Below are 11,314 nucleotides of genomic sequence, written 5' to 3'. Positions count from 1 at the left end.
TTTTTTTCTATTCTGTGTTTTTATTGTTTGTAAATCGCCTAGTCACTGAGTAACCAGCTATATAAATTTTCTGAAAAAATAAATCTGTTGTCCACAAACCTGATCTTTTTAGCCATGATGTTGTGAGTCAGAAGTGTGTGTGTGTGTAAAACAATTGTTCAGATGCATATTAGTCCAGTGAAGATGCATTTACTCTCACAATATTCCAGTTTTCCAGTATTATCTTGAACTTAAGGAAACAACTTCAAGTCTAGTCTGTGTGGCAAAACAGTATTATAGCACCACCTATTGGCCTATTTCAAGTACTTATATAAAACAAAATACTATATTGTACTTAAAATGCAGAAATTTGTCACATAGAAATGTCATTAATTTCAGTTAAGCAATGTAAAAAGGGTAAAGAACATTTTCAAAGTGAAGTTTGGGTTACTCTCTAAAGAAAACTTCTAACACATACAGTTCCTGAAAAATGGAAACAATAGACTGCAAAGCAAACTACTATAATAAATTAGAGATGAATTATTCTGCAAAATATGAAAACTACTCATTGAATGATTAGGAAAAATGGAAATTTATATTTTGAGAACTATAGGTGACTAACGATCTTATATTATAGTATTCTAGTACACAATTGCTTATATCTAACTGGATGAAAATAAAGCATATTTGCCACTCTATTCACACAAATCGACACCCTAAATCAAGTCTTAAAAATCAATCATGATTAAAAACAAGTAAAAAAAAACCTTAGTCTGGTTTAATACTGATAACATTCAGCTTTATTTTAGGATTCTTTTACAAATGTGATGCAATTGTTAGTGCATAGACTGTGGTATACAATTAAAAGAAGCAATGCAATCTGACATATTTCTACACATAAAAACAGGAAGAACAACTTACAGAATAAAATCAGTTTCACAGGTGGCCAGCATCTGTGCAAAGTTAAATCATTTCATTCCTTGCAGTAGCTATAAAAATTTTCTTGCCACAAATAAAAGTTACATATTTTCACAAGATGGTCCCTTTCTGATAAATTGAATGAAAACTTCAGTGGATTTATGTACAAGAAATATCTAACATTTCTATATAAAAGTTCTTTGTATTTGTATGACACAAAAAGAACTTCACCCATTCTCGGGTTCACAAATCAATTTACATTTGGTAACTGACAATGAATAAACTATGTTTCAGGTTTTTCCTAACGTTTGCAAATACTATTTCCAACTTCAAGCAAACTTAGTATCTTAAGGCAAAGTGATATTCTTTCATTCTGAATAGCCAACTTTGTAAATTCTACAGACTGAGAAAATTCTGGATTCGGAGGCATTTCTTTAAGAAGCTGTGTCACAAGTTGGGCCTGATCTGATGCTAATCTTGCCAACTGATAGAGCTTTCTTTGCTCACATGAACTAACATGAGTCACTGGTATAAGCAGAAGGAGATGTTTACTGAGCTGACGTACCTCCGTTAACTTCTCAGCCCAAAAATTTGTTTGTCCTTTGTCAAACAGGTAGTCATTTCCCATCTTCAGAAAAAGAAAAAAAAATGTTTACAATTGCCTAGATCAAATAAACATGCAAGAATGAATGCTCATATGTTATATAAGGAAACAAAAGTGTTAGATGTACAGTACAATCAGAATATACTGTAGTCGAATCAATAAAATTCATATCATGTTTGAACAACAGAATAACATCAAGCACCCTATTGTTCATGAAACCCAGAAAAGAATGATACCCATTCCTTGCCCTTATGACTGACCACAGAGATTTTCTTTGTTTCCTTCCTTCCCTCTACTCTTCAGCCTGGCAGTCATTTATCAAATTACGGTAAGTAACCTAGAGATTTTGTCATCCTCTTTCCAGGCATGCAATAAACTTAGCATAAGAGGTGGTTAAATGGATTGAAAATTGGAGGGCAGAGGTGGAGTCTTTCAGCACCTAATGTCGAGGGCAGGGGGGGTGGGATCAACAAGTCTGTCCCTCCCAGCTTTGAAAGAAAAGTGGCTTTCTGGGTGTGGGAGGGATTAAGCAAGGGAAAGCTTTTGGAAAATTCATCCTGAAACTGCCACCTTTGCATACAGGTACAGCTACCTTCCCCAAAGCCTAGCAAGAGCCAGGAGAGGCTTGTAGTTTCCAGACAGCCAGCTGATTGGGGCAGAGGCCCAGTCCACAAGTGCGGCTTCATCGGCCAAACACAGAGGCTTGTTTGGAAGCCTCTCCAGCATAGGAACACAGTGCTGGCCCTAATCTAGCTGGGCTCTTCCTCCTGCTAGGCTGTTTCGGTTTTGCAAGGCTTTTTGCTGCTTATCTGCCTCCTTTATGGACTCAGTTGGGTGGCAGCCCCCCCCCCACTTCTTGAGGTATCCTATGCTCATTTAAGGACTGATGCATTTAATTAACAGTGGTATCAGGGAGAGCAGAGGGTGGAGTTATTAAGAGAGGTTCTCTGACTGAACAGTTGTCACCACTTGTCTCCATAATGAGCAGGCTTCATTATGGTTATAGATCGAGAACTACATGTATATTCCTATAGCCATATACTGTATCAGATTCATTTGAAAAAGAAAGCTACCAGCATATTTTTTAATTATTATTTTTTGCTTAATGTTATTGATGTCATGGGCTTTTAAAAACTCAATTAATTCAAAGAATCTCTGAATTTTGATCAAATTTACAGAATGTGACATACATTGCCCTACTGTGTTAGTTTATTCCAATATCATTTGATAAATCAGAATAGAAGAATCATCAAGTTTGAGATTATAAACTTTGATCATCCAAATCTGGAGGCTAATTAAATTCATAGGTGAATTTACTAAGGTAAATAGGTGAAATTACTAATTAAAATTATACCGTGCTAATGATGAAAGTGAATTTTCAATGGAAAAAAGTTTTCATTGTTAATATTGATTCTAAGCCGCTTTCATATTTTAAAATAACATATCTTGAGTAATTTAGTATAAAATATGATAAAATATCTGTGAACTATACAGTACAGAAATATGGGTTGACAGACTTACCACAATTGTAGATTTTAGATCTTTCAAGTCATCATCTTTTAGCAGCCACTCCAATAAGACTGAGATTCCAGCACCCGTCTGTCCCCATAGCTGTAGCAGTTCACAAAGTAAGGAGAATGCTAAATCCAAAGCTAAGGCGGCATTTACTACATGGAAATCAAGTTCTCCTGAGGGAAATTAAAGAGAAATTATGAACGGTATGTTTTTTAAATAGTACAGTATAATTATTAAAATGCAAATGCAATAGACATCTATTTATTCTGAATCAATGTTAAATCATGGTTTACATGGGGGGGGGTCCATCCTTGACAACTTTATGACTTGTGGATTTGAACTCCCAGAATTCTAGAGAATTCTGAGAGTTGAAGTTCACAAGTCTTAAAAGTTGCCAAGATTGGATAACCCTGGCTGATATCATTAACATTTCCATAACATCTATGGATCCAACTGATAAATGTCTGAACATCTACCTTGGCTCTTTTTTTTAATCTAAAGTCAATCCACACAAATATTGGTACTGTTTACAATACACCATCTGAATGCTAGCTATATACATACATTTCAAAATTCATAGGTTAAAAAATACATGATTTATTTATCTATTTAAACTGGGGAATCAATTTCCTTTTTTGCATAGATATGTACCTCCAGCACTCATTAAATTCCCTGAACCCTTCCCAAAACAGATCTTGCCTCCTTCTGGAATATTACCCCTTATCACATCAAGAAAAGTGTGATGTGGTTCCCAAGCTGACAGAAATTGTGTATCTCCCTGCATGTAGTAGTGCTATGTTTGTTTGTATTATCAGTGAAAAATCCTGGTTGTCAGCTACACAGAGACATAAATTCAAAATAGGTAAAGGGGGAGGGGGAAAGTTCCATTAAAACATGAAATTGATTATTCAGTATAATTATAAATTGTATTGCTCATCAGTTTTCAGAATTGTAAATAATTGTAACATTTAATTAAACCTAGAACGTACATTTTGCTTTCACCAGGAATTACATAGTCTCTCTCTCTCTCTCTCTCTCTCTCTCTGTGTGTGTGTGTGTGTGTTTGTGTGTGTGTGTGTGTGTGTGTGTGTATGTGTGTGTGTGTAATGCTTACTGATTCTATTTGAAGATTATTATTCTTTTAAAGTATTTTAAGTTTCAGGACAAGTGCTTTTTTAAAAAGATAGGACTAAAGTGTACTGAGTCATCCTTTTTAATCCATTTACTGTACAACTAGCCTCCCACACATGTACTCATTTACAAGAAGGTCTTTAATGTGCCAGATATAAATATTTCTCTTGTACACTATTGTACACAAATCATGAAAGTATGAAGACACTACTTCCAATTTTACTGACTGGTCATATATAAACATTGAAATACACAACCTTTAGTGTTAAGAATGGGGTATTAATGAAAAGAAAAACATTCTATATGGCAGATAAACTTTTGTTTGTATACTATGAGGAACTAAATTGAACTTAACACAAACGAACAGTGTTGAGTGCTGATATTCTAAATTTAATGCAAGTATACATTGAATTAAATTCAATTACAGTAATTTCTCCAAGTCTAGTTAGTTGCTCCATTATTAAAGAAGCCCACTGTATTGTGGTGAGAGGATGAAATATTTCCTTATTGACATCTGAGGTCAGTAATCTAAGTGGTCTAAGTAGAGTCAACATAAAGTTTTACTGTGATTTAATTATGCTAGTTGGTGTCTGGAATTCAAGCAAAGGAAAATTCTTCTTCTATGGCCTTCTTCTATATATAAAGGAAAGTACTTGCCTAGTTCTGGTGCTGACAAGTATTTAACATTGTATCCAAGTTATCTAGAGTAGAATCTTACCAGATTCAAAACTTAAAACTAATATTTTCAGTACTTGCACCATTATAGACATTTTAGGCATTTTACCATTTTCACCAACTTGCCTTCCAATGATTAAAGCAGTTTTATGCTTTCCCCAAAATGTTGCTTACCAATGCTGTCCACATTATAATGAAGCATTCTGAGAAGCAATCAGCAACTTAGTTCTTTTCTTGAACGGCCCTGTTACTCAATACACTGGTCAGCAGGAATTCCCAGAGGGTATGCTAAGGATATTTATCAGTCACTTCTTTTATAACTATATATAAAGCCTGCCTAGTTAGCAGAAGAAGAAAAATATTTCTTATATGTTTGACTAGCTGTTAAAATATTTATTAAATTTTACTAGAAAAGAATTTTTGCAGATCTTGTTTGTTCAACTTATTTACTTGTGAAGTGTTCATTGAAAATTACATCGGGAGGAAGTACTTTACTATGGTTTTCTAACTCAAAGAAATGTTGGACAACAATAATGTTTGAAACAAAAAGAACACTGGAAAATATATAGGTCAAGAAGTTAGTTACCAGTTTGCTTCTTTAACTTTGATGCTACTCTGATCAAAGGTCAGTAATATTTGTAAATTCAGGTTCCAATATCATTCATTAACACCACAACAGTCATAAGGGAAATATATATAGATGTGCTGAAGAATTTTCTATATTCCAACTCAGTAGCTTTTTATATAATAAATCAAAAGAGCTGGAAGGGATCCAGTTGGTGATGTCCCAGTCACTTCCACAAAGATAGAATGCTCTGCCTATTGAGTAAGCACAGACTTGTAGTAGAAACAAACTTCCGATAGTAAAACCACTGCTCATGCTGTCCATATATACAAGCCAAGATATTGCAGTTGAGTTTGGGCTGGACAAATGTGCCACCCTCACCACCAACAGGGGAAAATAGTGTAAACTGTAGGATGCCCTATGGAAGAGGTTGCCTCTGTTGGAAAGCTGATCCTTGCATTGGCTGAGCACTTCTTTCAAAAGCTGAAGAAAAACACAAATATAAGTTGGGTGCTGCTGGTTTAGGAACAGCCGGTGTACTGACAGCTGCCACAGCTTCTTGTGTGCTAGTAGCCTCTGACCCAGCCTAGGCTCCCTTGGGTGGATAAATGCAAAGACTGCAGTGACTCAGCAGAATGGGATGCAGAGGAGATGGGGAGTGGGGCACTATAGTCAGTTCATAAGGAGTATGATCATGTGGGGTCTGCAGCAGCTCTAACTTTGAAACCAGGTCATAGGTAGCTTGGAGAGTGCATCTTAACTTCAAACAGTCACTAAAACAACCAGACATAGGTTGAGGACTACCTGTATTGTAATACATTCCAACTCTATTTGATGTCCTGAAGGCAGGACAAGAAGTAATGGATGAAAGATCATTAGATCCAACCTAGAATTGAGAAATTTCCTGACAGTGAGAACAATTAATCAGTTTAATGGCTTGCCTTTAGAATCTGTGGGTGGCCCATCACTGGAGGCCTTTGAGAAGAGATTGGACAATCATTTGTATGTAATGGTATAGGTCTCCTGTTTGAGCAGGGAGTTGGACTAGAAGACTTCAAAGGTCCCTTCCAACTCTATTATTCTATGTTCTATGACCATGCTGGTGAACCTATGGTACGTGTGCCACAGACGGAATGAGGAGCCATTTGTTAGGGCACGCAAGGCGTTGCCCTGTCAGCTCCAGCTGACTTTGGCCTTCTTTTAAGGCCGGGTTTGGCCCTCTGGAGGCTTCCTTGAAGCCTCTGGAGCGCAAAAAACCAGCCCTATGGGCAAACCGAAAGTTCAGAACTTTACTCGTAGGACCGTTTTTCGAGCTCTAGAGCCTTTAGGTGGCTTCCCTGAAGGCCCCGGAGGGCAAAAAATGGCCCTACGGGCAACCCAGAAGTTCGGGAACTGTGACTTCCGATTTGCTCGTAGCGCTGTTTTTCTCCCTCTGGAGGCTTCAGGGAAGTTCCTGAAGCCTCTGGAGGGGGCCTCCGGGGGGGGGGGATGCTGTTTTTGCCCTTCCCAGGCTCCTAGAAAGCCTCTGGAGCCTGGGAACAGTGAAAAAAGCACACCAAAAGCAAGGGGAGTGCTGGTTGTGTGCGCGCACATGCAGGGGGTTCAGGCACACACACACGCTGGAGTCATGCGCATATGCACACTGGGGTCATGCACATAGCATTATGGGTGTGAGCACACATGCACACGACCCCACTACACTCCCCCCACTTTTGCCACACGATCCAAAAAACTGATATCGGGGGGGGGGGGGAGTAGATAGAATGAGAACTTTTTTAGCAATTTTAGCCTTAAACCAGGACTTCCTAGTAGGTAACACCATAAAAATAAAATTAACTTTCCTATATGCAAATGATGCACCCCAAGCACACCACTATCAGAAAACCAGCACATAAACAAAATGTAACCATTAGGCATGGTAAAAATAACTAAATAATAAGTGTAAGTATAATCTTTATTGTCATTGTACTTAAATACAAAGAAATAAGACTCTCTAGCTTCTAGATAGTAGCCCACAATTTCCACAAAGCTACAATTGTACAATATAAGGAATGACAGCCCATTAATTCCAATATAATTTACAAGTGAAGCATCTAATTTTGCAGTCTGTCTGCTGTGTCCCATTTAGTTCTCTTAAAACTGACATTACCGCTTGATCTGGTTTGCCAAGAACACTATACAAGTAGTCATCAACATACAACCATTTGTTTAGTGATCATTCAAAATTATGACAAATGCTGGGGAAAAAAAACCTGGTCCTTATAATTGATCCTCACATTATCACACAACCTGCACATTCACATGATTGCAATTCAGATGCTTAGCAACCATCTTGCATTTTCAACTGATTGCAGTTGTCCTATGGTCACATGTTTGTGATTTGCGACTATTTTTGCTAGTTTCTGGCAAAAAACCCACGCATTTGGAAAAACTAGTTTGCACTTACAACTATGGATTTGTTTAATGACCACAGTGATTCACTTAACGACTATCATAGAAATGGTTGTGATATCAAGTCTGACTTGACTTATGATCCCAATGACCTTCAATGGAAATTCTGGTACCAATTGTGATTGTAAGCCAAAGACTATCTGTAATTTGAACCAAATATTACATCAGAAATCTTACTAATATAATTTTCTGAAATCTCAATATAAATCCAATAATGTATAACATTATGCATAGATAGTATTAATTCTTTAAGAGATACATTTATGCAGTCATTTACTACTTTGGAATGTTGAGCCTATTGAGGCTGTAAAAGAGCATTATTTCAATTTTGCTTTGAAAAAATATAAAAATGGACATCAGTGTTTGCATCCTTAAATCCTCTGTAAATTTCCTAACAGGAAATAATAGAAGTAATCTAGGTGTTACCCTCCATTTCTTAACCGTGTTTACTTACTTCAACATGAAACTAGAAATTCATTCAGCTTGTCTAAATTACATTTCTTACACAAAGTGTTTATGATAGCATCTGCCTTAGGATAATGATATTTTATTTAACTAGCTGTCATTTTTAAGGGATGCCATTTTATTTTTATGCTCTTTAAGTGTGACTAAAAATACCAATGCAGATTTTCCAATCCTTACTTTCATTTGTCCTCAGACTTTCTTATCTGAAGTACTCAACAGAGCTTTTAACACTCCAATGTGTCTTGACAACCATCTTGTATTAACGGCAAAGTAACTCACAAAAATGCTGCTTCCAATTTGGTTGAGCAGCATCTACTATTAATTCCTCAATAGTTCCTCATGGCAATGAAAACTTGTTTGGACAAGGATAAAGTACAGGTTTACTGCCCATTGGTTAACTTTTGAAATATTCATTAGGGTATTGATGATCTTGATTAGTACTGATGATCTTAATTAATTTCTTGATTAGGATAATGTTTTCTGATTTATTGTTTGTTATTTACACACGTCAAAAGAGATAATTAAAAAACTAAGGAAACAAAAAGATCCTCATTCTAGCTGCCCACACCCAAATAAATAGAGATTAACACTAGACAATCAGCGTGAAAACAATATTCAATTAAGGAAATCAAGACCCCTGACTATCTTTTCAAGTTCTCTAACCCTTAACTTATACATCTATTTCAATCCCACTTTTAAATTCTTATTTAGTCTTAATGATTATTTGAGCAGAGAGTTTTCACACTTACACACCCTTCAAAGTTCTATTAAATCACTTGAAAGACAGATAGGAAAATCTCTGATGTTAGACATAGGCCCTTGAATTCATCACTGCCAACTACAGAGGATGTAATCAAATCATGAGTTGCAAGTGTGATTTCCATACATCTACCTAATGCTTAAAAAAAACTTCAGAAAAAGCAACTTAATTGCAACAACTTTTTAATTTATCATGTTTTATCCTTGTAGCTGATGCTTGCTTTTAACATACTCTTATTCTGAATAACATATCAAAAATGAGCATAGGATCTATTGTAACAGCAGGACAAGCTGTTTGCTAAAGTGAAAGAGATGTATGAATTCTCTGTACCACCTTAATAAATTTGAATACTGTTAAGAACACGCATATTTGCATTTACTGATTTTTGTGTGTGTGGGGAGTGTTTCTTACTTACTTCAATATTGAGGCTTCTGCCTTCTTTAATGTGTATGCACAGTCCAAGAAGGTCAGTCTATTTTCCCTAACATCCTCCCATATTGCCATCCGCAGTATTAATGTTTTTAGTGAAGGCTTCCCACTTCCAGTGGTTTGACCAAGCATCAATTATGCATCTCTACCAGTGTGTTGGCAGAGTTCCTGTGAAAGAGTTTAATGCTCTGATAACTACTTCTTCCATGTAGAGATTGGCCACAATGGGGGACACCAGCAATCAAATATATTGTATGACTGGTTGCAACCCACAAAGAAGATAAAACTAGCACTTTCACGGAAGTCAGTCACATATTATTGATCCCTGGAAAATAATTTCTTACCTGTTTTCTTAAGTGTATTTTCTTGAGACAGAGCTAGTCTTATAACTCCAACAGCTGTATCCCTGACTATCTGTTCTTCGCTCTGCAACAGCTGAACAACACATCTCCAAAGGAACAAAGTGTCAGAAAGACCTGAGTATTTGTAGGAAGACATGTTAGAGCTGGATTTAAATACATGTTTATAAAATAAACATATTTTTTAAAAACCATTACATATTAAAGCTAAGCAGACTTTCAGAATATCATGTGTCATTTTCCCTTTTGACTTTTATCCTAATGGACATGCAGTCCAAGCTATATTCAACTGGTTAAAGGCAGGCTGCTATTAAATATATCCCAATACAGGTAATCCTTGGGTTATAATAGCAATTGGAACTGTGATTTCTATTGCAAAGCGATGGACTTGTAAATCATGATACCACATGACTTCAACATTTACCAATGGCAATCCTGGAAGTTTCTGTTGCTGTTGTAACACTATGACCATGAAAGGCATTAAACTGAAAAGGCAAGTGTCCTAGGAAAGGGGCACAGAGGAATAGGTTATGTTGCGGGTGGGCTGGCATGGGCAGTATGTGGGTGCTGAGAAGTGTGGGTGAGTTTGGGGATGATTGCAGCAGAGCTGGCAAGGGCAGCAACTGGGTGCCGAGAAGTAGAGGTGAATTTGGGGGTGATTGGGTTACTGGGGCTCCTTAGGGAGAAAAAGTGGTATAACTGACTTCACTGGAGCGACTTGTAAGTATCACATATCTGTCATTTGCAGCAATGTCATAATCGTGAGCAAGGTGCTCATGGGCCCAGATCACAATTACTTGAACATCAGGACCTGTGATCACAAAGCCGAGCTCTGTATGGTGATAAGGCATTTCTGAAGGATGGAGCTCCTGCAGAAAATGTCTGCCTGTGAATCTCCTCCCATTGCACCTCATATGGAATGGGAACCCCACAGCAAAGAAATCTTGGGAAAACTACTTGGAATAAACAGTCGCACAAAAAATTACCCCAAATCATGAAGAATTCTCAGAGAGGGTTCGCAACTTGGGAGTCCTCCTGGATCCACAGCTGTCATTTGACCACCACTTAACGGCTGTGACCAGGGGGGCATTCGCCCAGGTTCGCCTGGTGCGCCAGTTGCGACCCTACCTGAATCGGGAGGCTCTCACAACAGTCACTCGGGCCCTTGTGACCTCTAGGCTGGAATACTGCAATGTGCTCTACATGGGGCTGCCCTTGAGGAGCATCCGGCGACTTCAGCTAGTGCAGAATGCAGCCGCGCGAGTGATTGCGGGTGCACCCCGATTCACCCGCATAACACCTATCCTCCGCGAGCTGCGCTGGCTACCTGTCGATCTCCGGATGCGCTTCAAGGTGCTATTAATCACCCATAAAGCCCTACATGGCGGTGGATCTGGATACTTGAGAGACCGCCTTCTGCCAATTACATCCCTGCGACCGATAAGATCCCATAGATTAGGCCT

The 11,314-nt window shown here is 37.7% G+C and overlaps 1 protein-coding gene across 1 annotated transcript in view; it reads right to left on the bottom strand.

Annotated features, from left to right (window-relative positions):
- Positions 1-756: 756 nt before the first annotated feature.
- Positions 757-11,314, bottom strand: part of THADA (THADA armadillo repeat containing) — a 112,160-nt gene continuing 101,602 nt past the window's right edge. The window contains exons 36-38 of the mRNA XM_087717710.1: positions 9,837-9,968; positions 3,023-3,189; positions 757-1,525 (exon numbers count right to left, since the gene is read on the bottom strand). Coding sequence (XP_087573836.1) covers positions 1,199-1,525; positions 3,023-3,189; positions 9,837-9,968 — 626 coding nt within the window. The 3' untranslated portion in view covers positions 757-1,198. The remainder of the gene's footprint in view (positions 1,526-3,022; positions 3,190-9,836; positions 9,969-11,314) is intronic.

Source organism: Thamnophis sirtalis, unplaced genomic scaffold (assembly GCF_051295495.1).
Source record: "Thamnophis sirtalis isolate CommonGarterSnake01/CBP01778 unplaced genomic scaffold, rThaSir2_p1.2 scaffold_6, whole genome shotgun sequence".
NCBI classification, from domain to species: Eukaryota; Metazoa; Chordata; class Lepidosauria; order Squamata; family Natricidae; genus Thamnophis; species Thamnophis sirtalis.
The sequence above is the reverse complement of the archived record's forward strand: the minus strand, read 5'-3'. Positions and strand labels throughout refer to the sequence as shown.